Source organism: Mustela lutreola, chromosome 2, assembly GCF_030435805.1.
Source record: "Mustela lutreola isolate mMusLut2 chromosome 2, mMusLut2.pri, whole genome shotgun sequence".
Classification (NCBI taxonomy): domain Eukaryota; kingdom Metazoa; phylum Chordata; class Mammalia; order Carnivora; family Mustelidae; genus Mustela; species Mustela lutreola.
The window spans coordinates 57,897,749-57,925,050 of record NC_081291.1 but is presented as its reverse complement, the minus strand read 5'-3'; the positions used below and the strand labels follow the sequence as shown (position 1 = coordinate 57,925,050).

The window sequence follows — 27,302 nt, the reverse complement described above, 5'->3', positions numbered from 1 at the left end:
TCTGAGGGCTCCCTTCATCGCCTAGAGGAGGGAGACAGTGAGGATGCCAAGAACAGGGGCATGACCTTAGTGCCTGCTGTCATCCCCTCAGCAAACCTGCGCCACTCCTATTCCTGGGGCTTGGAGAGCAGTGGAAGTGGTCTGACCTCAAGTACAGAAACCAAAAGGCTATGGATGTGAAGCAGACAGAGCAGGTGTTCTTGGCGGCTCAGAAGGGGGAAGAAGAAATTGGCGCCCTGAAGCATGAGTCTGCAGAAGTAGCAACCATTCAATAAATACATGCTGATTTATTTATATGGATAAGATGGTTTTCTGGGGATAAACTCAGGAGGAAGTGTGAGCATTTTATTCATTTGTAATGTCCCTACCCTGACAGGCCCGGCAGCAGGTTCTAGGACAAGCTAAAATCATCCCCTATTTAAAAAAAGAAAAAAACGTTACCCCTTGGCAGTCCTGGGGCAGGGGCTAAATTAAAAAAAAAAAATTTTCCCCAGTGATTTCTAATTGTTTTTGATACAGAGCCTTGGGAAGGAGTTTCCACTGGATTCAGGATGAAGGCATGACTTCTGCGTAGTGTTGGGGAGAAAAGGGTAGGAGTAGGACTCATGCAGCCTGGCCTCTTAGCCCACAGACGCCAAGATGATGTCTACCGGCAGCTCCTCTGAACTTCTGGCTGTCACCTGCATTGTTACTGTGTCCAAAAGCAGCAGTCGGGAGCGCACCAAGATGTCATGACCTCCCCGGAACACACCTAAAGGGAAGACAGAAATAGAGGTGTGTAAGGAAGAAGGAAGCTGCAGAGTGTAGGCTGAGGGTGGCATTTGCAGCAACTGATCAAGGCAGCTGTGGTGTAGTGAAATGGGAATAGACCTGGAAACAGGGGAGCTGGGCTGAAATCCCTAAGTGAGATCTTGTACAAGTCACTTTACCTCTCTGAGCCACAGTATCCTCAACTACAGAGTAGAGGAGATAATATACTAACCATTTTTGTATTTTTTTAAGCTTTGCCAGGTGCAAATGAATTAATGAACACACAAAGCTTCTATCTGGCATCATGGAGGCTCTCATGCCTTTGGCTAAATCTAAGAGCGCAGATGTAGGGACAGCCCCTCCATGACAAAACCGCATCGCAGGTGTCTGCGAGACCCAGGGGATTGTTTCAGCATGGCTAGAAACATCCGCTTGGGGTCTGTCAGCTGTGAGCAGGGCACTGAAGAAGAGCTGCCTCCCAACCCTGTTTATAAACACTCAGGAAAAAAAAAATCTCCCATTTCCTTTTGTTCAATTTCATGTGTGACAACTGTATTGCTGCTATTATCTCTTAGAGAAACATACAGAGATATTTACATACAAAATGCTGGATCTGGAATTTTCTTTAAAATAACCTGGGGTGGGGACTAGAGTGAGTGGTGGGGTGGTATAGATGCTGTTAGTTGTTGAAGCTGGAGGATGAGCTCATGAAGGTTCATTGTACTATTTGATTTTTGTGTAAGTTTGAAAATTTCCATGTTGACTTCTTAAAGTCCCAATCCTATTATTAGAAAAGACCAACCAACCCGGTAGAAAATTAGAGAAAGGTTATAGAAATAATTTGTCGAAAAAGAAATATAAATGACACACATATATGGGAAGATGCTTAACTTCATTCAATACACAAGAAATGTAAAAGAAAAACTCCACCCAGACTGGCAAGGATCATTTGATAAGGATTTGATAATATACTGTGTATATTACTGATTATTTTATTACACTGAAAATATACTATGTTGTCCACAATGTGAGAGGAAAGGAATACAGTTCCTATGGAAGGCAACTGGAAATTTTTATCAAAATGAGCAAAGCAATTTATCAAAATGAGAAATGCACTTTGACTTGGTAATGCCTTGGTTAATTTATCCTATAGATATCCTCAGGGCATACATCAAAATAAAGTATGTGTATATATGTGTATGTATATGATTATTCACTGTAGCATTTTTGTAAGAGCAAAAGCCTGGGACAACCTAAACATTCATCAATACAGGCTGATTCTATAAAATATGGTACACCCATAGAATGGAATACAAGAAAGCTACAAAAAAGGAGGATTCACTTTGGGATGATAAAAAAAAAAATCCTGGAGAAGGACAGTGTTGATAACTGCACAGTAACACAGACATACTTACTGTCACTGAGCTGTGTACCTGAGCTCAAAAGGATACATTTTTTATTATGTAGATTTTACCACAATTGAAGAGGAAACTCTATGTATTCTTCCATTTATTTATTTATTTATTTATTTATTTATTTTTAAAGATTTTATGTATTTATTTGACAGAGAGAAATCACAAGTAGATGGAGAGGCAGGCAGAGAGAAAGAGAGGGAAGCAGGCTCCCTGCTGAGCAGAGAGCCCGATGCGGGACTCGATCCCAGGACTCTGAGATCATGACCTGAGCCGAAGGCAGCGGCTTAACCACTGAGCCACCCAGGCGCCCCTCTTCCATTTATTTTTAATGTAATTTCCACCCCCAACGTGGGGCTCAAACTCATGACCCTGAGATCAAAGTCGCACGCTCTACCGACTGAGCCAGCCAGGCATAGGAAAGATCTGTCAAGTGAAGCACAAAGTGCAAATACACCATTTGCACATAAACATTTGAGTTAAAATAGGGAAATGTGTACATGTTAGCATTCATATCCATAAGATTACTGGAAGGATATACCGATATATTGTTTATAATAGCAGTGCCGATCGCCTGTCAGAATGGAAATAGATGACAGGCAGCAAGGGTCGGAGGATAAGTCACTGCTGTATTTTTTTTTACTTTGTGAATTTTCAGTGATGTGACTTTGAATCCCTTGTTCCCAGTGGGAGCCCTCAACCCAGGATGCTGTGGCATCCAGGCTGTGAGCTACACAGGCCCTTCCCACCTAGAAATACTGCTTACCAGCCAGGAGCAACGTATGGGTGTTCTTGTTATCTGGCACTTTGTCTGACCTCTCACAAGGGTGCATTCCCAGGAATTTCACGATATTGCCCACAGCCTCTGTAGGAAGAAATTGTAGCATCATTAAACCACATCTCGTTTCCCCTTTGTACCATGCCCCCATCCCCTAAGGCTGCTCTAAGGGGACTTTTTGGCTTATTTATTTATTTTGTAATCTCTACACCCAACATGGGGCTCAAACTCTTGACCCTGAGATCAAGAGTTGCACGCTCTTCCACTGAGCCAGCCAGGTACTCCTCTAAAGGGCTTTTCATAAAATGGCATCCTTCAGATGTGCTCTTGATAGGGCCCAGGATCTCTGGGGGGCAAAGGCCAGCAGGAGTGAAAGGGGAGGATACATTTCAACAGTAGCCAACGATTTTTACCTTCAAGTGTCTTGATGGTAGACAAGGTGAATGTTTCCTCCTTCTCGAACTCATCCCCTACCTCATCCCATGCTGCTTCAAAGTTCAACTTCATGACCTTCTGGATGTGATCAGCGACAGTGACTTCCAGATCTTCCAGCTGGGAAGATGGAGGTGAAGTCAGGCACACACACCCAGGGGAATGAGTTCCTGCTCTGCACACCTCTGCTTTGAACTCACTGCTCATCCCTTTCTGCCACGTATCCGGCAGGTGCTGACTAGGCACTGAGCACAGTGCTCGGCTCTGGGGACACACGATAAACTGGATATCTGTCCTTCAAGTGCTCACAGCTAAGTGGTGTCCTTTCAATAGAAATGCCCTGACCCAAGTACTCACTTGAGAATGTCAGCTTACGGATCACATCCCTTCTGAAGCCTTCCTAGAGTCAGTGTCTCAAGGATCCAGAAGGTCTGCCTCCGATGGCTCTATCACTCCTGACTCAGTAGATCCCACCTTCTGCCTCAGCTGTGTTCTCTGAGCCTGACATATTCTAGACCCCACCTCCATCACAGCTGTGTCCTCCCTGAACATGACATACAGTATTACACCCCACCTTGGACTGACAGCATATTAACATTCCCCATTTACTCACCCACCTAACCTTCACTGAGCCCCTACTCTTGGGAACGTTTAAGGTGTGCCTAAGTAGTACTCAGCACCCACAGCAGAAGCAATGCCTCAGGGCCAGCTGTCCCAAAAAGCTCACTTGCTCCTAGGGCAATTCCTGATCTTAACGTCACTGCTGGCTCATGGATGGAGGTCCCCTCAACAACGGCTCCAGTGTGACAATGGGGAATATCAGTTGTGTTCCACGGTAACTTTTCCTCTACTTATGAGGAGTTTGAACAATCTGCATCCCCAGTCTGAGTATAACAGTCTGCCCTCAGATGGCACTGAGCCACTGCCCCATGGTCAAACCCCAGAGGGATCCTGCACTCAGCTCCATCCAAGCTCAGAAAACTGGAATTAGAAGTCATCTGAGTGCATGAAAGGTCAACTCAACAGATGCAAACCAATCCATCTTCTCTAGAAAGCAATTTGATAACACGAGTCAGTCTTAAAATCGTGCTTATCCTTTGACCCAATTTTTTTACTTCCAGGAATCTAAGGAAATAATCTGAAATGCAGATAAAAATTTGGACCCAAAGGGATACTTAATGAAGCTTTTACCGTGAAATTTGGAAGCCCAAATGCCCAACATAGAGGGAATAAAGGTCAAGTGTGTTATTTCTATATATCAGAGTATTTTTCAAGTCATGAAAAACTTTATGTATGAAATATTTGTAAACACAGGGGAAAACACATTACAGTTTTAAGTGGAAACAGCAAGATACATAATGTCCAGAATGACCTCAGTTATACAACTCCTCCCCACTCCTCCACATAACTCCCAAGGACTATGAGTAATGTTTTCCTGTTTGCTCATACCCAAGTATGTATTTTCCAAGTTTTCTTTTTTTTAAAGCATGTACTCTTTTTAAGTTTTTAAAAAAACTTTCTTTCAAAAAGCCAAAAATAGCAAGAAAAAGCTTCAAGTCTAGTTGTTAGCTCCTGGAGGGGGTTGCTTTACAGCCTCTTGACACCAGCTTCTTACCACATATTCATCTTCATAGCCTTCATCATCGGTCTCCCCAGTGGTGGGGTCACAGTCCTTGACAGTGAACTTCATCATGCAGCTGAATGTGCAGGCCACTGCAGGGAAGAGAGGCTGGGTAGTCCCTAGTCACTGCAGCGGACAGCTCCTCCGTAGGGCAGGTGGCCATGGCCAGTTTCCCAGGCCTCTGTTATATTATCAGTAATAGCAACCTCACAAGTAGCCATCCAACCCCACAAATCTGGACAGAAGATACCACCTCATGGAAGGGAAAAAGAGTCAAGTCATGGGTCTCAGGAGCCCCCTCAGGGGGAAGAAAGAGGAAAAGGAGAGGTGCCACAGGATGGCTAAGCCTGTGCCACAAATGTCAACTGTCCGAGGCCTGGAAAAAGACGCTGGTGGGTCCCTCGGAAGGAGTGGAGTTGGGGTGTTTCAGGCTTTGTGCCTTTGTACTCTCATGGTGAAATGAAAGCACTGCTAGTTGAGGACCAGAGAGATCTGGGTCTTGCCTCTTACCAGCCACATGAACTTAGGTGACTCATCTACCCTGAATCTCAGTCTTTTCATCTAGGGATAGGGAGAGCAGTACTCATCCCCCCTCATTCACCTTCTATGAAGGTGAAATGGGATGATACATGACAAGTTCCCAGGACTTGGCCTTTCTTCTTCTTCAAAGAGTGAAATCAAGGAGTTGAAGCTCTCATAGAAGACAAATGTCTGGTGTACAACCAGCCCACCCCATATGGATCCCAAGGGCTCCCACAAGGCCAGGGTGGTTTCTGGAGAGGTGCTCACCAGCTGTAGGGTCCTCCTTGGGCAGTGCGACCAATGTGTAGCAGGTCCCAGGCTGGTTGTAGGGTAGGCTTCGGGCAGGCACGTAACAGAGCACCTCATAGGCTTCAGTGGGCTCCATCTGCACTGTGACGTTCTCCAAAGTCTGGTCGTTGAGTGTGTTTGTGCAGTCAAACTGAAGCAGGGAGGAGAGGGGTTGCTTAGACACAGCTCTAGGTCCAAGCGTTGCTGGAGAGGAAGAGCCCAGAGGGCTCACCCCAATTCCTATTCCAGTACCCTTGCAGTCTCCCTGTCCCTGTGCTGACACACAGGACCGAGAGGTCCTGCGTCAAGGCTACAAGACACATAAAAGCTGGTGACAGGACCTATCATCATGTTAAGCTCCTGACCAACTCCGTGTGGGACCTTATAGGACCCGTCATACTTGGGACCACTATCTAGCCTAATGTCCCAGCAAGGCCTCAGCCCTCCCTGCTCACCTGGAACACCATGTGGTCAGTGAAGGTGTGTTTGGTGCAGCGGATGACATACTCAGTCTCTGATTCAGTGAGGGCCACAGGCTCAGGAGACGACTTGAAGAGGGGCCCCAGCCCGTGGAACTCTGGCACTGCCGCCAACTGCTCTGAAAGTCATAGGCCACAAGTTCACTTAGCCTTTCAATTCCCAGACCAACCTGTGATGGTTTCTAATAAATGCTCATGGCCAATTTTCCAGGTCTTTCACCCTACTGAGATGGACAGCTATGCATATACAATGACAGGGTACTCGCTATTTCTCAAATACACCAATGCATTTTCTCCTTTTGCTAACTTTCCTCAAGTTGTACCACCCGCCATGAATACTCTCTTCCCCTATGTCTCACAAAAGACCTCAGCCCCAGGAAACTGACTGGGAGACCCCAATGGCCTAGGCCTAATCCTATTGGAGACTCCTACAACTTTAGAAGCTCAGCAAAGATTCTTTTTTTAATTTTATTTATTTGACAGAGAGAGAGATCACAAGTAGGCAGAGAGGCAGTCAGAGAGAAGGGGGTAAGCAGGCTCCCTGCTGAGCTGAGAGCCCGATGTGGGGCTTGATCCCAGGACTCTGGGACCATGACCTGAGCCAAAGGCAGAGGCTTAACCCACTGAGCCACCCAGGCGCCCCCTCAGCAAAGATTCTTAAAAGGAAAACTCTCAAGATGAGACAAATGATGTCCTAGCCACAGAATCAGGCAAAAGAACAAACTATACACTTGTTAGTTAAGATAAATGGCCAGTAAGGAGAAGTTTCAGATTCAGACTTGCAGAAAACCTTACTTCAAGTGGTCTGTGGGCATCTAGTAAGGCCTATCCTTATACCCCAAAGCCAGGTTCCAGCACTGGGCTAGGTCCTCTGGCCCACAGGCCCCCACCCTGGCCCATCCAGGTGAAGGAGGCCTCTGGCAGCAGTCTGCACACGATGTCTGCCTATGATGGCTATGCCTACTGCCCTCTTCTCCATTCTACAGCAGGGGCAGCATTTCTCAAACTACAATCATGGATCACCCTTGTCAGAATTAGCTGGGGTGGGGGCTGGTCCAAAAAACTCAAATTCCTGGCCTGTCCTAAATAAGCTCTATCTGAATCTCTGGATTTGGGACTCAGGAATCTGCATTTCTAAGATATTTTCTCAGATGATTCTGAAGGCACTGATATTTGAAGACCACTGCTCTGAGATTTTTTTTTTAAAGATTTTATTTATTTATTTGACAGACAGAGATCACAAGTAGGCAGAGAGGCAGGCAGAGGGTTGGGGGGAGCAGGCTCCCTGCTGAGCGGAGAGCCCGATGTGAGGCTCGATCCCAGGACCCTGGGGTCATGACCTGAGTGAAGGCAGAGGCCTTAACCCACTGAGCCCCCCAGGTGCCCCCACTGCTCTAAGATTTTTAACTTGTCTTCCCAGTTAAATTGAACTCTGTACGGACAGGAATTGTACCCTGAGGCCAGGGATCTGATATTTTGCCCTGAACTTAGTAGGTACTCAATTTATGTTTCAAGGGTAGAGACAGAAAGTAAGCATTATTATTATTACTTTGCTTTTTCTTTGTGACTTCTTCAGTCTTCTGCTACCCGAAGGACTGCATCTGATGAACACCAGGCACTAAGAAGCCCAGAAACAGCCAGCTTTGATTTCAGCAGGCACTTTTGGGCCATCATGATCATCAGGCACCAGAGTGTTTCTCTAAGGGAATTTTATTTCACTGGACACCAAGTTTCAAGATCTGACACTAAACTATCCTGGGGGATTCTGCTAGAAGCTATCAGTTAATACCTCTGAGTTTCCAACTCTTCACCAATAAAATAGGTATAATAATCTCGTTCACAGGATTGTTGTGAAGATAAATGACGCAATCAAAGTTCCTAGAACTGAACAGGTGATCAATAAATGCTAGACTTTGAAATATTGTTTAAAGGTGAAATTGAGGGCGCCTGGGTGGCTCAGTGGGTTAAAGCCTCTGCCTTCGGCTCAGGTCATGATCCCAGGGTGTGGGATCGAGCCCCGCATCGGGCTCTCTGCTCAGCAGGGAGCCTGCTTCCTCCTCTCTCTCTGCCTGCCTCTCTGCCTACTTGTGATCTCGGTCTGTCAAATAAATAAATAAATAAATAATCTTAAAAAACAAAAACAAAAAACCCGAGACTTAAAAAAAAAAAAAAAAAAGGTGAAATTGATACCCTCTAAGAGACTTAGGAGCCTTCCTTCGAAGATGTGGCAGAATGGTGGCCCCAAGATGTGCATAAGCTAACTCCCAGAACCTGCAAGTACATTCTATCACATGGTAACAGCGACTTTGGAGATAAGATTAAGTTGGATCTTGAGATGGGGAGATTATCCTGGATTATCTGGTGGACCCAATGTAATGACAAGAGAAGGAGGCAGAAGGCTCAGAGTCAGATTTGAAGAGGCCACACTGGCTGTGAAGGTGGAGGAAGGGGTCACCAGGAGAGGAATGGAGGAGGCTAGTTTCTTTTTCTAGAAACTAGAAAAAGCAAAGACACCATTCTTTTCCAGAGCCTCCAGAGGGAGCTCAGCACTGCCAACACAGTGGAACCCATTTTGGACTTCAGCCCTCATAACTGTAAGATAATATATACATGTTGTGCTAATGTACTAAATTTGTGGCGATCTGTGGTAACAGTAAGGGAAAAAGTAATACAGAAAGAAAAATTTTGTGTTAAGAGTGATCCCAGTTAGCTCTGGATCCTAGTTTTGCTGAATCTGAAAGATAAGAGAAGACAAGATTCTTGAATGGAATGGAATGGGGGGAGGATTTAATTTAATTCAACAATTGGGAACTTTCTATGAGGAAGAAAGGCACCGTGCCAAAAGCTATGATAGAGCATATAAAGGACAGAACCTGTGAAGAATCAGACAGAACTAGTTAAGAGAAACCAGAAGAGCTGGAGTAGAAGTGATGAGCATAGGAGACACTTCAAGAAGGAAGAGGGGCATGTATTAGTCCTGGAAGGTGGGAATTTAATAGATTATATGTAGAATTTAGTAGATTATATGGTCTGGTAGTTAGACACACAGCCTCTGCCCTTAAAAAGATACAAGACCACAGGGATAGATAAATACCTAAACAAAACATTCCCAGACAATGTGGACTGAATGCCTCTGGAAACCAAGAAAAAGCACTAGGGCCTCTGGATCCCAGCTATACTGAATCTGACACTCAGTAGCCTGAAGCTGGCTCTAGGGGCCTGAGCCCTCAGAACCAAGGCTGAGTGGCAGCTCTGAGTCAGGCTGATGTGAATCTTAATTCCAACCCCTTTACTTTCTTGCTGTGCAACCTCAGCTATTTCACTTTCTCTCTCTGAACTTCCAGTTCCTCCAATACCAAATGGACCCGCTAACTTCCACCTGAGGGTCAAATGTGCTGTCTAAAGTACTCTCAGGGCCCAGCACTGGAGTAAGAACTGCTGCTGAGGGGCGCCTGGGTGGCTCAGTCAGTTAAGCGTCCGCCTTCAGCTCAGCGTCCTGGGATCAAGCCCCACATCGGGCTCCCCGCTCAGCAGGGAGTCTGCTTCTCTCTCTCCTTCTGCTCCTCCCCGCTGCTCATGCTCACTCTCTCTCAAATGAATAAATAAAATCTTAAAAAAAAAAAAGTAAGAACTGTTGTTGACTGAGTCTCTTCTAATACCCCTGAGGAGAGCAACTACCCTAAAGCTGAGGAGAACAAGCCCAGGTCTCGAGAGCCCCACCAAGCACTGCTACTCACCCTGGAAGATCTCTTGCCGGGTGGCTGCCACTTTCTCGGGCTGCTTGGTGGCTGTGATGGGGGTACTTTCTGCAGAAGCAAACATACGTGGTGACCAACAACTCCAGTAATGGGACAGTGCGGTGTTGACCACAGAGCTGTTGCTTAGGGATTATAACTTCCAACCCTGCTGAGAGCGTGAATGTGTGAGAGTACACAACATGTGAGAAAGAGAGTGAGTGTTCATGTGCCTGTGTCTCCGTTTCCTGGAGCCAGACGGAGAAAGGATTTTCCCATCCTCTTGGTACAATCCCCCCTATCCTGCCTAGGTTTAGTGGCTTCATGGCCCATGTAGACCCTCCAACAGAGGCCTGGACCCGAAGGCCTCCAAAAGCACAGGTATTACGTACCTGTTCTCTGTTCTGCCATTGGTGTGGTCGCTAGGGGCACAGACTTGAGGTCAAAAGGTTTTTCTGATGGTTCTAGAGTGTACTGCTGCAGGGCTCTCTCCAGACCAGGGATGGAAACAGTCAGACCTAGAAGCCAGTACGAGAGAGAGACTGTCTGAACACAAGAGAGAACGAGCACCCAGAATCCCCCACAAAAGACTGAGGCCCTGGGATCTAGGTCGTGTGATCCTAGACTACTGAGAAAACCACTTAACCCTCTGGGCCTCCACTTTTTCATCTATATGCTCCTTCTCACAGCTGGTATGGGGATAAATATATGTAAAAGAGAGACTTACGGAGAACAGAGTATTCTGCAAAGAGAGGTTTTTTATTAATGAGTAGTGTTTCAATTCACCGAGCCGTTTCCACCCACACTGGTGTGAACCACAAGATTCTAGATCTTCTGAGGTTATGGTGATGCCATGAAGTTGCCATGAGAGTCTAGCCACAAGTGTCTTGCCTCAAACTTCGTTCTTCAGGGAGTGTGCGCCTGCTCCAGAGTGGCGAGAAGGGCCACAGCCCTGGGACGGGGCCAAGTCAAAGACATCTAGTGAGACTCACCATTTAGGATATAGCCCGCATTGAGGGCCTTCTGCTTCTGCTCCAGGACATTGAGATAGAAGGTGGCTCGGTCCCTTACTTCATTGTCATCGTCCATCACACACCTGCAGCCAGAACACACAGAACTCCTGACTGGGGCCCCCAAGGGTGGCGGGAGGGATGCTGCAAGGCTTCCTCAGCCTTCCTCAAATTAGTCAGAGAAACCAAATTTCTTAAAGCTCAGTCCCCAGATGTGAGATCCGGGCATCAAACGCACAGAAAAGCCCATGACATTCTAACTAACTACGTAAGGGGTGGCCATATTCATATTCCCTGGGTCCTCTCCCTAAAGTCCACCTACTGAGGGAGGCAATCTTCTATATCCAGTGACATGTCAAAAAAAAGAATTTAATATGACCCAACAATTCTCTTCCTGGGTGTATCTTCATGAGAAGAGATGACACAGGTCACACAAAAACTTGGGCATGAATGTTCACAACAGCATTATCTGCAAGAGCCAGAAAGTGGAAACATTCCAATGTCTGTCAATTGGTGAATAACTAAAATGTGGTCTACCCGTACAATGAATTCTTTGGCCATAAAAAGGAATGAAGTACTGGGACATGTTATAGCATGATGAACCCTGAAAGGAACATCATGAAAAAGCCGAACACACGAAAAGCCGTAGATTATGAATGCATTCCTATGAAATAACCAGAAAGGGCAAATCTGTAAAGATAGAAAGTAGATTAGTGGTTGTCTAGGGCTAGGTGGGGAAATGCTGGGGAAGGAGTGAGGGCAAAGTGACTAGTAATGGATATAGAGTTTCTCTTTCTATCTCCACCCTCACCAGCTAACCAGCAAAAGAGCCAAGGACGCACAGCTGAAAACATCAGAACTCATACATTGCAAAAAAACCCCACAGGAACCAAGGAGTCTTAGTGCTGGAACACATACCCACAGTGAGAAAACTGCCCTAGCCCAACAGACATTTTCTCTGCTCTGTAAGCACCACGGACATAGGGTTTCTATTAGGGAAGATAACAACGTTTTAAACTGGGGCGCCTGGCTGGCTCAGTGATTAAGTGGCGGCCTTTGGCTCAGATCATGATCTTGGGGTCCTGGGATCGAACCCTGCCTAGAGCTCCCTGCTGGGCAGGGGGGCCTGCTTCTCCCTCTCCTCCTGGGGTCCTGGGATCGAACCCTGCCTGGAGCTCCCTACTGGGCAGGGGGGCCTGCTTCTCCCTCTCCTCCCCACTTGTGTTCTCTCCCTCGCTCTCTCTCTTTCTCTGTCAAATAAATAAGATCTTTATATATATATATATATATATATATATATATATATTTTTTTTTTTTTTTTTGGTGGGCAGCAAAGTTTACTGAGTGAAAGTTAAGTTTATTGAGTGAGAATACAAAGCTCCTGAAGAGGGAGGGGACCCGAGAGGGTTGCCTTAAAAAAAAAGAAGTCTTAAACTTAGATTATGGTGATGGCTACACAGCTCTGGGAATATACAAACACCATCACATTATACATCTTAAATTGGTGAACTTTATGGCTTACAAAATATGTCAGTAAAGCTATTTTAAAGAAAGAAAATAACTTAAAAAAAAAAAGAGGGGTGCCTGAGTGGTTCAGTGGGTTAAGCCTCTGCCTTCAGCTTAGGTCATGATCTCAGGGTCCTGGGATTGAGCCCCACATCGGGCTCTCTGCTCAGCAGTGAGCCTGCTTCCCCACCTCTCTCTGCTTGCCTCTCTGCCTACTTGTGATCTCTCTCTCGGTCAAATAAATAAATAAATAAATAAACAAACTAAAAAAATCTTAAAAAAAAAAAAAAAAAAAGAAAAGAAAGAAAGAAAGAAAGAAAAACTCAACAGTGGTCCCAGAATTTTTACAATACTGTTTTTTCACGCTTTTCTGTGCTTTCTATTTTTTTCCCCTACAATCCAAAGTTGTATAACTTCTCTCCCCTGGGGAACACGGTCATCCCTCAGGGAACTCTGGCTCAGACTCACCTCTTCAGCAACACCAAGATACTGGGTAACATCTCTTCATTCTGGGCTCCAAACTTGGCCAGAGCACTCACAGCACCTGTATTTATGAAGCAAATACAATTTACCCAATGTATCTGACAGCTCATAGCTTGGACACTTTCAGTGCTTAGAATGGGTTTTTGAGCAGAAGAGCCCCAGAGCCAAGCAGTCTCTAGTGTATAGGCCCAAACCTGCCAAGAATGCAATGAGTGGCTCTGTGTGTACCTCCATTGGGCCTCAACTACCTCATCCGCTTCAGGGAGAAGGCAGCCCCTTCTTTAGGTTCCAGAAGAAATTTCAGCATTGACTATGATGAGACCACAGAAGCTAGCCACATACAGGCTGCTCAGCTTGTATATCCAAATGGCCTCAACTCATAGTTATGAGCCTCTGGATTAATATAAATGAAAAAATGAACTATTATTTATGAATATTAATTGCTGAAATAAGAAAAATCTGCCCAGGGTGCCTGGGTGGCTCAGTGGGTTAAGCCGCTGCCTTTGGCTCAGGTCATGATCTCAGGGTCCTGGAATCGAGTCCTGCATCGGGCTCTCTGCTCAGCGGGGAGCCTGCTTCCCTCTCTCTCTCTGCCTGCTTCTCTGTTTACTTGTGATCTCTCTCTGTTAAATAAATAAATAAAATCTTTAAAAAGAAAGAAAGAAAAATCTGCCCAGTGGGGGCATGAGAAAAAAAGGAAAGAAAATTTAAAATAAAATTAAGAATATGATGGTTACACATTGAATTGTACACTCAATTCACACTCAGAATGTAAATTTTGGGGCGCCTGGGTGGTTTAGTTGGTTAAGCATCCATCTCTTAATTTTGACTCAGATCATGATCTCAGGGTTGTGCGATGGAGCCCTGCATCAGGCTCTGCACTGGGTATGGAGCCTGCTTAAGTCTCTCTTTCTCCCTCTGCTCCCCCAACCTTTTTAAATTTTTCAATAAGATTTTATTTATTTGTCAGAGAGAGCAAGAGAGCACAAGCAGGAGAAGGGGCAGACAGAGGAAGAAGGAGGCACCCTGCTGAGCAAGGAGACTGATGTGGGACTCGAACCCAGGACTCTGGAATCACGACCCGAGCCAAAGGCAGATACTTAACCAACTAAACCACCCAGGCATCCCATGCTCCCTTTCTTAAAGAAAAAGAAAAAAAAAAGAGTGAATTTTCCAATATGTGAATGATATCTCTCTCAATAAAGCTACTTAAAAAAAAAAAAGCTAACAAAACAAAACAAAACCCAAAAAACAAGCAAGAAAGAAAAGAAAGTTAAAAACCTTAAGTCAGTAACAAAAATCAGAGAGCTAAAGAGTCACTCAACTGAGTGATACCCAAGCATCTATGGTCCTTCCCACAATGTTAGAACTCACCGAGCTTGTGAGGCAAGAACACAGACTGCCCGTGGGCTGGGGCTCAGCTCCCTTTGGCAGGCTACCTGCTCAAGCAGCAGCTAAGAGCCCCTGTTCAGCCCTAACTCATACCCACCTGCCCGGACCTCCTCATGCTCCAAGACCACGCGATTATAAATGAAGCGGATGTACTTGGAGGGGTTGTTGGTCTTGGGCCCCTCCTGGCCTAGAAGATGCAGGATGCGGGTGGCCAGCACGGTGAACTCGCAGTCCTCAATGAATTCGCACAGGTGTGACAGCCCAGTCTCCTTGCTCTCCGTGTTCTCCTCAATGATGCTGATGATGCAGTCCACGATGGCCCGCTTGTACTCAAAGCCACCCTGCAGCAAGAAGGGCTAAGCTGAGCAAGGAGTCTGCTCTTTCCAGAAATGAGCTGTAAGGCCCAGCACCTAACTGGGACCGGGGACAGCAGTCCAAACACAGACCCTGGAGGCAAGGGACCTGGCTCTCGGGGCCTCTATCTTACTTTTTGTGTGAAACATAAGGTGTGGACTGAATGCTCACTGGGGTCCTTCCAGATCTAATAGTAGATAGTTTAATAGACACATTTTGGATTTCACTTTTCTTCCCAACTTTGAAGTAAAAGGCAGACTGGGTGGTACAAATGCTATGAAAAATAGTACAGGGATTCCTCAGAAAATTTTAGAAAACAGAATTACCATATGATCTGGCACTTCTGCTTCTGGGTATATATTCAAATAGAAAGCAGGGTCTTGAAAAGAGTTTTACACCCACATTCATAACCCCATTATTCATAATCGGCAAAAGGTGGAAGCAACCAGTGTCCATCAATGGATGAATGGATGAACAAAATGGGGTCTATCCATAACACGGACTATTCAGCCATAAAGGGAAGGAAATTCTCTTAAGTCCTATAACATGGATGAAACTCAGCAACATTTATACCAAGTGAAGTAAGCCAGTCACAAAAAAACAAATACTGCATGATTCCACTTCCATGAAATATCTAGGGTATCAAACTTAGAGAGACAAAAAGAAAGGTGGTTTCTGGAGACAGACAACAGGCAGAGGGAAATAGAAAGTAATTGTTTAATAGGCACAGAATTTCAGTTTTACAAGATGAAAAGTTCTGGGTATTAGCTCTACGACAATGTGAATATATTTAACTATATTGAACTAGACACTTAAAAGGTCTAGGATGATAAATTTTATGTCATGTGTATTTTACCACAATTGAAAAACAAGAAACAAAAACCAAAAAAACCCAAACAGAATGGGTCAGCAGAGAGCCAGAAGACCCCAGAACCAAATCTGTGCTCTGCAACTTACAGACTCTAATGAAAGAGGTGGCGACTGAGGTGCCCACAGGTACCAGGCATGTAATCTGGCAATGGAAGGGGAGTGGTTCGGAGGGGTGAGGCACTGCACAGTGCTTGTCACACCTAAAGAGGGAAATCATCACTCAATCCAGCATTGCCAGATCTTCCAAATTTTGTAGGAGAAACTATAAAATCTTTTGGCATTGGTGGTTCTTTTCGTGATTTGCAAATAACGGCCACTAACTGGGCACCTGGGTGGCTCAGTTGGTTAAGTGACTGTCTTCGGCTCAGGTCATAATCCTGGAGTCCCAGGGTCGAGTTCCACATCAGGCTCCCTGCTCAGCAGGGAGTCTGCTTCTCCATCTGACCCTCTCCTCCTTGTGCTTTCTCTCTCTCTCAAATAAATAAAATCTTTTTTTTCTTTAATAATGACTGCTAACTTGAAATATTTTTTTAAAAGATTTTTATTTATTTATTTGACAGAGAGAAAGAGAGAGGTCACAAGTACGCAGGGAGGCAGGCAGAGAGAGAGGAGGAAGCAGGCTCTCTGCTGAGCAGAGAGCCTGACGTAGGACTTGATCCCAGGACCTGAGCCAAAGGCAGAGGCTTGACCTACTGAGTCACCCAGGCGCCCCTAACTTGCATTGTTTAAAACTTTGTACAATCACAGTACAACTTGGCTGTGGATCTAATCTGGCCCGTTTGCAGATGAGTTTGTGTTACGGCTGTGAGTTACATTCCTTGCCGAACCTCAGACATCTCCGTAGTAAGGACCATCATCAGTGTACTTACTTGCCAGGTTATTGTGAAGGGCTAAGTCAGATGCTATTTGTACAACACTGAGCTTCAGTGAGTAGGCACACCATAAACCTTCAAATGCTATTTTCAGTATCGGTTTTACAAGCCAGCCAAGCAGCACGGGGGCAGCAAGAAGCTCAGAGCAACCTCAACGAGGCTTTGCTGGCAGCTGCTCTGACTAGAGAATGACACGCCCCTGAGCATGAGCAACAGGCCCGTTTCTAGAAGACAAGGTCTCAGGGTCTGACTGTTGGAACTCTAAAGAGTAAAGGTCTTACACTTAACTGATATTTGCAACCATGAATTTTTCTTGGAGGAAAGGAGGTCTGGGAGAAAACCATGGAGTCTGGCCAGGTGACCCTAGGCAGGTCACTTCACCTGAGCCTCAGATCCCTGATTTTTAAAGGGGGAAAACGATGTCTGTTGACAAGGCCTGTTATGAGGATCACAAGATTGTATACACTCTGTAATGTCTCCAAAGTGCTGGACCCATTAGCTGAGGGTTCCCTCCCTAAGTATTAGCGCTCTCCCCCTCTCTAATATCTCAGGAGCCCCAAAGATACCCCAGGCAAGGACTCCTCACCTGCCTCAGTCCAAGGGTCCCTCTGGGCTGGGCCAAAGGGGCACCAGATACGTGGGAACCAAATCTAGCCTAAAACCCTTTGCTTCTGGTCCTCTGAATAAGCTGGTTTTGTTGAGACGCCCAAGGAAGGCAGTGTACATGAGTCACTAATTCACATGAGAAGCAAAAACAGAATGCAGCATCACATTACGAGCATCAGTTTCTGAAGAAACCAATCCTGGAGCTCCTGGAATTGCCCAGACAATTTCTGTACTAGACACCAGTGAAGAACGCAGGTTTCCCTGAGTCTGGCACAAGCATCGCCACAGGGTATCTGTTGCTCTTTAAAGCCACTGATGCGTCACTGGTTATTACTGTAATTACTAGGAATGGGTGAATGTTTACACTGTGGTTCAAGAGGAGCAGAAAGGGCCGCAGGCATCAGGAAATCCACCTGGTTAACCAGTTGATCTGGTACCCCCCCAAGAAGAGGACCTTGGCTCCAAATTGAGCATGAAGCTAGCACCAGGTCACTTCCTGCATGAGGAGAGCCGGTACACCCCAAATGCCTATTCTTACCTCTTCCCGTAGCATGGTGAACAGGAAGTTCATGAGCACAGCGTGTTTGCGAGGATACTTCTGACACAGGGCACTGATGGCCTGGACCACCACCACCTGATTCAAACAGACATGTGTGAGCAGCAGCCCTCGTGGTTGCTAAGCCCCCTAAGGTCAAGTTACTTAGTTCACTAAGTGCCAACAGACTCCTTCTTTAGGCCCAGCCAGGCCCTGGACCTAGAGGGCAAGGAGAGGGGAACTCCATCTCTACCCTCAGGGAGCATGTGATCCCTGAGCCCATCTAACTAGGTGGCATGCACACCAGTCCCAACAGCCCCAAATCCAGACTCCGGGTCCCCTACACGCTGCTTGCCTCAGACCTCACGCTAAGTGCGCAGGCCCCTCTCTCCATCCCACCTGTCCTGCTTCTCTTCCTACCTCCACCCCTATGATCTCACCCATCGGCTGTTCTGGCTCCTTGCTGGGTACGCTGGCCATGGCCTTCTCCTCTTTGCCCACAGTCGCTTGAGCAGTCCTTCCCCCTCCCGTGGATTTACCCACCTCTTCTATGCCGCTCACTCCCCAGCCTCTGTTGTCTGAGCTCAAGGCCAGTGTTTCCAAATGTTCATCAGGGAACTTCACCCGCTGGCACCTCAAGTTCAGCATGTGTGCCATCACCACCATGACCTTCTTGCTCCTCTCACCTAGGACCTGACTCTCCCTCCTTCCCCAAACTGATCAATAGCACCTTCCCTCCTCCCTCCTTCCCCAAACTGATCAATAGTACCGCCATCAGCCCATACCAGAAAAAGAGAAATCACTGACATTTGCTACCTCAGCCCTCACTCTGTGCCCTGCCAACCAGCCACCCAAAGGAACAATACGGACAAAGTCCCCGAGGCAGGCTGTGCGCCTCTCCTAAGGCAGAGCCCTGTGTAGGGCAACATGCCACCCCCTCCGCCGCGTCAGCCTCACCAGCCCCTGGGTCAATCCTGGCCATGGGGAGCAGGCCCACAGTATCTTCCTCACCCTGGGGGCAGCGGGTGTTCCAGGCACGCCCAGGTACCTTAAACTCATCTGAGATCTCTGACATGAAGGATGAGATCTGCTTCATGAGGCGGTCGATGCTGCTCTCGCTGCCAGTCTTGAGGAGCGTGGTGATAGCGAGCGTGGCGATGCTGCGGTTTGAGTCTGTCACCAGGTTCTCCAGGTCCAGATTGCAGGCTGTCACCGCGGACGGGTGCTTCATGGCCACCTGTTTGGGAGGACAGAGACAAGAAGGGACTTCTGTTATTCCTCTGGATGGCTCTGGCCTGGCCAGAAGTCCTTCGGGTGAGCCCCTCTCACCATCAGGTAGAAAGCAACTGTGACCAGCACACACCTTTTGCCATGAAACGTCTCCAGCTGGATCAGGCCACCTCCCTGACCCTCTCAAAAGGCCAGAACGCCCATTCTGCCAACCCCTAAACCCTTACCTTATTGAGGGTGCGGACAGCAGCGTAGCGGAGAGCGGCTTTAGGTGAGCTGCAGAAAAGCTGGAGCACTGTGGGGAGACAGATGCCACGTGCCAGGCTGCCCTCACTGCCCAGCAGCTGGGAAAGCCCAGGCCTCCCGAGGTAGGGTACAGAGGTACACAAGGGCTAGGAGACTGTTCAGACACAAACCCTGGGCTCACTTCCTGCTGGCACCCTCACCACAACCAAGGGAGAGAGCACAGAAGCTTTAATGTGCCCATGAGAGCCGGTGGGTGTCGTGAGTGATGATGGCTGCTACTTCCTTAGCCCCTCTGTGCCAGGCATTATGCTAAGGAGTTGCCGTGCCTTGTCTCGCTGATCTCTCACCACCCCACAAAGCAGCTCTTACTATCATCCCCGTTTAACAGATACAGAGACTGAGGCACACAGGTGCAAAGCTACTAAACACACTTGAGACTAGCTGCCAGGAAATGGCAGGAACCAGGACTGAAATTCAGGACTGCCCACACCTGAAATCTGGGCCCTTTACCCTGCAAAGTGGAACTGCACTTCTCTCTCCTGGGCATGTAAAGAAACCAGAACTACCTCAATCCTGGCTTCACCAACTGCTCTGGTTCCTATCCTATGTGGTTGTATGTCAGGCAGTACAACCCTCCCTGTGCCTTAGCTGTCAGAAAGCCAGGACTCCAAACCAGACTATTGGGCTCCGGCTTCTAGGCTGAGTGACCCCTCTGAATTGCCTTCTCCTTTGTCTGCGACAGCTTGGCCCCTAGAGAGCATGTACTGGTTTTCTCAATCTTAGGTTCTTCCACCAGACCCCTTTGCCATGGCTAGCCAGAGTAACAGAGCCCCAGGCTCTTTAATGAATAGTGAGATGGAACTAAAAGTACCCTATCCCCAGACATAATGCATGTGAGAGAGCCTGGTACGGTGCCTGGCACTGAACATATACTTACTAGATTCCGGATCCTTTTCTTAAAAAGGATCTTTACTATGCCAGGGCCTATTAGTGGGCGTTTTGTTTTCCCCAACCCTCAGCCCAAGGTCTCATTCCCAGCAGGTGCTAACACGTGGGGCGAAGGAGGGCTATAACCTGACACGGCCGGGGCCAGCTCTTTGGCACTGCAGCCTGGCAAATTGACGATGGCTGAGGCGGCTTCATATACCACCATCTCATGCTTGTTGCGCAGACAGCTCTCAATGAAATCAAACAGTGGGCTGTCCCGGCTACAAAAGAATAGGGGTGACAAGAAGTTGGGGATGGCCCAGCACTGAACAAGGCATCACCTAGCCACGGGAGACAAGAGCCATTACCTGCCGTCCTCCTCCTCCAGCTGCTTGCTGGCCACCCGGATCATCATGCAGTAGGCAAAGGGAGACTTGAGGCCGTGCCGGGTGAACTTGCTGATCATCTTATTGACAGCCAGGCGGTCGTTCTTACGCACATGGTACAGGAGCCCCAGAGCATGGTACTAGAGACAGGGGATCACAGCAGAGCACAGGTGTGTGAAGCTCAGGTCTACTGGCTGTGTGGCCCTGGGCAGGCCACTTCCTTTCTCTGGGCTTCAGCCTTCTCATTTCTAAGGTGGGCATCACAGTAGCTACTTCAGTGTGGCTGTGACAAATTTCCCCAGGTTCTTTGTACAGATAGCCTCTGGAACAATGCTCAACAAACCACGTGGATATACCTGCAGTCTAGCTCCTGCCTCTGATTTTGGCAAGGGTCCCAATGGGCACCAGGAGTACAGATATGGAGGAGACCACAGATGCCAGAGATGAAAGAATGGGGTGCAGTATTTTTCAATAAGAGAAAGCGGGAGCCAGGCCCCAAGCATGGACACATGCGGTAAGGGTGGCATGTGGCACACCTCCCATGAAGCCTTGTAGCATTAAACCGTACGACACTCCTGAAGGTAGGTATCTGTAGTCCCACTGACTTGCCCCAGGACTCATGGCTGGACCGGCAAAGCTAGGTCTGCAGTGCCCAAAGTCAAGGGATTTCCCCTTCTGGGGATGTAAGGTGTATAGAGTTATTTCCTATCCCCCTGCCCTTTGTTTCTTTACAAGGGTGGTGTTCAAAGGCTAAGTCATGCAACCGTGGGTGTCTTGTATGAGAGAATCTTCTCTGACCCTGATAAGTATTTTGAGGGGCCACAGCTGGCTCTGAAGAGGAGAGGCAGCACAAGGGATGAGGAGAAAGAAGAGATAAATACATGGGGAGCACCTACAGGTATGCATTCAGCAGATGGGGGTTTGTTTTTTAAGATTTTACTTATTTGAGAGAGAGAGGAGAGGGAGCACAACAGGGGCAAGGGCAGAGGGAGAAGCTGACTCCCTCCTGAGCAGACAGCCTGATGCGAGGCTTGATCCCAGGCCCTGGGATCGTGACCCAAGCAGAAGGCAAATGCCTAACCCCACAGGTCAGAGTTCTAGATGCTATCTCATATTATCTTCACAGCTTTGTGAGGCAGTAACTTTCATTCCCATTTTACAGACAAGGAAGCTGAGACTCACAGAGGTAAAAGGAATTCCTGGCCCAAAGTCACTGAAAAAGAGTTAAGTAGTTGAAAGCCCCACCAAGGTATTTACATGCATCACTAACAAAGCCAGCTTGGCAAAGGCTGTCTGCCTGCCTGGGCTGAGTCTGCTTCCTCCCATACCCCAAAATACCACTCAGCTGGTTATCAAATACTTGAATATTTCAGTCCCAGCGGGTAAGCAGCCTCTAACTTCCATCTTCCCAAGTGGTGCCCTGGATTCTCTCTCCAAACTCCCAAATCTCCCCCCAGTCCAATGACAAAAGATTAAAGCCCGTTCCTGCTAGGGACCACCAGGATCTCCATGGTGAGTGTCCATTCTGATCAGCTAGTGCCACACCATCTGCCTAAGAACTGTAAATATCATTGCTCTGCTCACACCTCACCTGGACCATGATGTTGTCACTGGATGCCGCCTCCTGGGCCTCATTCACCCAGCGCTTGACCACATCAAAGCTGCACTTCAGCAGGTGCTATGGGAACAAAGCACATTTAAGAAGCAGGCAGGCAGGACCCTCTGCTGTCATACCTCCTGGCCCCAGTTCACAGTTCAGTCCAGCTCTGGATCCTCCCTCAGACACAGCCCAGAGCCTCCTCATTGTGCTGGTTCTGTGAGACGGTGCACAAGGAGAGCTCCTACCCTCACTCTCTGCCCCAGTGGCAGATCTCCCACAAGACCCAAATTCCAATGCTCAGTCATCCAAAGGGATAGGTCCCAAGAGGTCCCTAGTATGCCTCACTAAGAGAGTTGGTGGGACTCTCAGATCTGGGGATACAGAAACACTATTTTTCCTACTGAAAAGAAACTCTGGTATTTCCTTTGTTTCCCAATCTGCCACCCAGCCCCGGCAGGGTCCCCAGCTACACACCAGAGAAGACACCAGGGCAGAGCTGGAGACACTGGGCACCTTGTCCACAATGGCCTGTTTCATGTAGCGCTCAATAGCCTGCAGCATGGTGCTCTGTGGGGACAACGAGTGAGGGGGGGAGGGGACCCAATCAATCCTCGCTGACCATCAGAAGCACAGGTGATGGGTGGGAAGAGTGAGGGCAAGGAGGAGGCACACCTGTTTCTGGTGTTCTTGTGCCCCACCCGCACCCCCACATAGCCTGGCTCAGTGAGATGCAGGACAACCTAATGCATGAGAAGGAAGATCATGACTGAGCCTTGCCAAGAAGCAGGGAAGGAGAATGGCTGCTTGGTGGGGACAGGGGACTCACATCAGTAATCTGGCAGAGGGCACGCACAGCCGGGCCCCGGTAGTTGTCTTCTTTCCCAGTCATGTCCTTTGTCAGGCTGTGGGAGGGGAAGGCATCGTCTACACACAGAAGATTGGCGGGCCCTTCCTAAGCACATGCCCCACCCATTCGTCCCCAGCTCTGGTCACCACGTTTGCCTGAACTACTATACGAGTCTCCTAACTAGCACTCTCACTGTATTCTTAGACCTTCCTGGTCAAAAGCCACACGGCAACAAGAGAGATTTTTATAAAACTCAAAACTGATGGGGCACCTGGGTAGCTCAGTTGGTTAAGCAACTGCCTTTGGCTCAAGTCATGACCCTGGAGTCCCAGGATTGAGTCCCACATCGGGCTCCCTGCTTAGTGGGGAATCTGCTTCTCCCTCTGACCTTTCCCCTCTCATGCTCTCTCTCTTAAATAAATAAAGTCTCTTAAAAATAAAACAAAACAGGGGCGTCTGGGTCGCTCAGTGGGTTAAAGCCTCTGCCTTTGGCCCTGGTCATAATCCCAGAGTCCTGGGATGGAGCCCCGCGTCAGGATCTCTGCTCTGTGGGGAGCCTGCTTTCTCCCCTCTCTCTCTGCCTGTCTCTCTGCCTACTTGTGATCTCTGTCTGTCAAATAAATAAATAAAATCCTTAAAAACAAAACAAAACTTGAAACTGACCAGGTCACTCTCTGGCTTGGATTATAACATTCCCAAATCTTCCTATTGCCCATTACCATCAAGTATAAACTCCTTGACAGAGAAGTCCCCCAAAAGGCCATACTCTCTCCTCTCCAGGCCTTTGTGTATGCTATTCCCTCAGCCTGGAGCACTTCTGACCCCCTCCACCTCTATCCTGTTATCTATCTATCTATCTAGATTTCTTTTTTTTTTCCTTCAAGATTTTGTTTACTTGGGAGAGAGACCTCAAGCGTGAGAGACAGCATGGGCGGGGAGGGGCAGAGGGAGAGGAAGAGCCAGGCTCCCTGAGTAGCAGGGAGATCAATGCAGGGCTTGTTCCCAGGACACTGGATTCATGACCTGAGCTGAAGGCAGGTGCCTAACCGACTGAACCACCCAGGCGCCCTTATCTCCCTCCCTCCCTCCTTTCCCTTTCCCTTTTTAATAAGAATTTTTGGAAGAGATTCATTCTCAGCAGCGACTTTCTTTCTTTTGGAAAACTATGGAACGCTTCACAAATGTGCCCGCCTTCCTTGAGAAGGGGCCATGCTAATCTTCTTTGTATTCCAATCTTAGTATATGTGCTGCCAAAGCTAGCACCATCCTGCTTGTTCTTCCTTATCCTTCAGGACTTTACTCAGACAGGTCTAGAAGGCCTTTCCTGATCCAGATTCAAGGTGGATATCCTTCGGGTCTGTTCTCACAGTCGATCACAGTTCCCATGATAAACTATTATATCTTAATGCCTGTCTGCCTGGCTATTTCTCTGTCAATTCTGGGGCTGCAGAGCTCATGTCGGTCTCATTTGCTGCCATATTCCCAGAGCTACACATAGGGACTGGTGGACATTCAGTAAATATTTTCTAAACGAATCTACGAAATCCCCCCCAACCATCAAAGTGTGGCAAGAATGAGAGAATTGAGCCCTAGCTCTTAAGGGATTGGGATTATATTTTAGTTGCATCTGTCCCCTGAATAATTCATTGTGAAGCAGAAACCAGTACTTGGTAAGTGAGCCTGTCCGTATACCCCCTGCACTCTCTATGTCTATTTTTCTTGTGTTCTCTCTTGGTACTCACTAAAGTCTTTGTGAAAGTTCCAGGCTGGCTCAGCTGACTGAGAGAAAATCAAGGCAAGGAAGGATGTGTGCCAAGGTAAGTCCAGAGAATTAAAAGGGAAACTGTATACTCTAGAGGCTGCCATGGGATGGGCAGCAGTAACTGAAAGATGAGGAAGACAAAAGAGGAAAGGATACCTGGCATGATGTCAAACAAAAGACTCTTTGCCAGACACACATGAGAAAAAACGGCCTCTGTGGCAATGGCATCCATCAGAGGAGCCATCCATAGACCCAAGACTCACCTGCTGGTGACGATAATAACATCCTCAGCGATGGAAGACATCTCCTTGATGGTCAAATAGCACATCCGACGGAGTGTGGGCTGGTTAAGAAATAGGAAAAGCCCTGTGACGCTCGGTTCAGCATGAGGACCAAGGTTAGGAAAACTCCAATCCACACAGAGGTAGACAATACTGACTGAGGGCACTTACATCATTGGACTGAAAGAGCTTGGTCATGGCAAAGAAGGCCTCGGTTGCTTCGGTGGTCCCTAGGTGCTCCCCCTGTTTTAAGCAAAAAAGAAGTGTCAGCTTGGGAGAGGGAGGCCAGAAGGCTCTTTCTGCCAGATCAGGCCAGGCCAGATCCCCAGACCCTGCAGAGGCTCCATCAAGGGCAATGCACCAGAGTTGGACACGGAGGAGACCCAGGGCTTGATGACAACCACACAGGAGCTGTCAAAAACCCTAAGCTACCTGATTTAGCACCCCTCCCAATAACCCCCAGCACCATTTTTCCCACCCCCAAGCTCCATCCTCTTACCTGGTTTATGAGGTAAAGGATCTTGGTGAGAATGTGGGCACATTTTCGAGGGTTGATGGGAGTTTCATTAAATACTCGGGCCTAAGAAGCAACAGCAACCAAAAACATTACCTTCTAGCCCAGTTTATTTGCCTTCCACTGACTGCCCTCGAGCACATTCAAGATCTGAGAAGTTTCAGGATAAATAAATACATTTGCCTGAAAAAGCTTATTTTCATAAGCGAACAGTTTTGTTTTGTTTTTTCTTTAATTCATCTATTAACAACTCCTCAAATATTCCCTAAATATTAGTTTGGGATGTGCTGACTTACTACCAGATACTCAGTAGTAAATACTTGTTAACTAGAAGCAAAGAACAACAACAAAAAATGCAAACGTCATCAAGTCTGTCCAGGAATGAAGCTTTCCTGTCTTTCCGGGAACAGGTTTTCTCCTTTACTGTTCTTTATTTTATTATTTAAAGATTGTATTTATTTATTTAACAGAGAGCTAGAAAGAAAGCACAAGTAGGGGAGCAGCAGGCAGAGGGTGAGGGAGAAGCAGGCTCTCCACCAAGCGGGGAGCCTGATGTGGGGCTCCATCCCACAACCCTGGGATCATGACCTGAGCCAAAGGAAGCCGCTTAATCGACTGAGCCACCCCAGCGACCTTCCCTTACTGTTCTTTAAACCACCACTTTGAATGTGTTACTATTTTGAGTAGGACATGAGCACTTAGGATGAAAGAGGGCAAATGACACTTGCCTCCTGGAGTACTGCACTCTTCTCAAGATGCTGGAACGGGTTGGAGCCTCCACCTACAGAACACAGAAGACTGAGTACAGGTTGTAAGGCTAAATTGCAAACCTCCCATACTATTGTCTACCTAGTCAAGTTCAAATTACTACAGAATGGCAATCAAAGCTCTACACCTTGCATATAGATCTTACCACTCTCCTGCAGGGAGCCCCTTTTACCCCAAACCTCTTAGTCACCAAGCAGCCCTGGTAATAGTGCCTCTCACAGCGACTTATCTTGCATTCATTTACGCAACTTATAATTAACTGAGGCCCTACAATGTGTGAGAACCCCCATCTCGTAGTGACTAGGATATCTTCATAGTAAATGTCACATTTGTAATTAATTACATGTGTGATTATCTGGCTGGTGCGTATCTTCTCCACTACGCCTGTGACGTAATATTCCCAGCTCAGGCACCGAGTGTCTCATTTGTTCTACTGCAGTCTCAGAATGCAGTACGGTGCCTCGCATCCCGTAAACGCGCAATAGACGTTTACTGAATAAATGAATGGAAGAGGGTTCTCAGCCGCAGAACACTGGCTCCACGGATTACGCCGCAATCTGGCCAGCAGCAGCGCAGCCTCGGCGAATCCCAAGAGGTATCACGGACAAAGTCACAACGGTGCATCTGGCCGGACCCCTCCCCTTGACAGCTGAGGAAACTGGGGCCCCCAGAGGAGCATGACCCGCCCAAGGTCACCCCGCGAATCGCGGTCCGAGCTCACGAGAGAGGGAAGTGGAGCATGCTCGGGCTCTCCGAGGCCTGCCACTGACCAGCTGCGGACCTTGGCACAACCCCTGTCCCTCACTGGGTCTCGGCTTTAGGTCTAGGCAGCGGCCCAAAACGAGCGCTCCCGGCGGAGGAACAGAGAGCCTGCGCTAGGGTCTAGCCTCCCCTAAGCCTACGCCCCCTCACCCGATTCCTCGTCTTTCTTGTCGAATTTCTTCAGCATGGTAGTGCTGGCGGGGCGCAACGCAACAGCCCTCGGGTAGACCCGGGCAGGGAACGGCGGCGATCCGGCTGCGGTTCCGCACAGCCAACTTCCGGCCAGCCACGTCGCCCTGCGCTCTGCGCAAGCGCAATCTCCGCTCTGCGCAAGC

At 47.7% G+C, this 27,302-nt stretch overlaps 1 protein-coding gene and 1 non-coding gene across 2 annotated transcripts; both read right to left on the bottom strand.

Annotated features, from left to right (window-relative positions):
• Positions 1 to 267: 267 nt before the first annotated feature.
• On the bottom strand, positions 268 to 27,265 carry COPG1 (COPI coat complex subunit gamma 1). The gene is made up of 24 exons (XM_059161891.1): positions 27,118 to 27,265; positions 26,166 to 26,218; positions 25,423 to 25,503; positions 25,095 to 25,166; positions 24,906 to 24,985; positions 22,860 to 22,935; positions 22,508 to 22,600; positions 22,025 to 22,111; positions 20,416 to 20,573; positions 20,195 to 20,328; positions 19,102 to 19,169; positions 18,693 to 18,881; positions 17,648 to 17,743; positions 14,505 to 14,748; positions 13,001 to 13,076; positions 11,009 to 11,112; positions 10,409 to 10,534; positions 10,020 to 10,088; positions 6,259 to 6,401; positions 5,783 to 5,954; positions 4,988 to 5,085; positions 3,354 to 3,492; positions 2,929 to 3,027; positions 268 to 751 (listed from the first exon to the last, which is right to left on the bottom strand). The coding sequence occupies exons 1-24, from the start codon at positions 27,152 to 27,154 to the stop codon at positions 621 to 623; spliced, it is 2,625 nt and encodes an 874-aa protein (XP_059017874.1). The 5' UTR covers positions 27,155 to 27,265; the 3' UTR covers positions 268 to 620.
• Positions 24,040 to 24,143, bottom strand: LOC131826172 (U6 spliceosomal RNA). The gene has a single exon (XR_009351464.1). It is a non-coding gene; the product is annotated as a U6 spliceosomal RNA (small nuclear RNA).
• Positions 27,266 to 27,302: the final 37 nt, after the last annotated feature.

Excerpts from the sequence above, each read along its gene's own strand:
- COPG1 (XM_059161891.1), bottom strand. The coding sequence starts at position 27,154 with ATGCTGAAGAAATTCGACAAGAAAGACGAGGAATCGG. Across the intron at positions 6,402-10,019 it reads CCGGCAAGAGATCTTCCAGG|AGCAGTTGGCGGCAGTGCCA; the intron begins GTGAGTAGCAGT and ends TATGACTTTCAG. Across the intron at positions 5,955-6,258 it reads CTGACCACATGGTGTTCCAG|TTTGACTGCACAAACACACT; the intron begins GTGAGCAGGGAG and ends TCCCTGCTTCAG.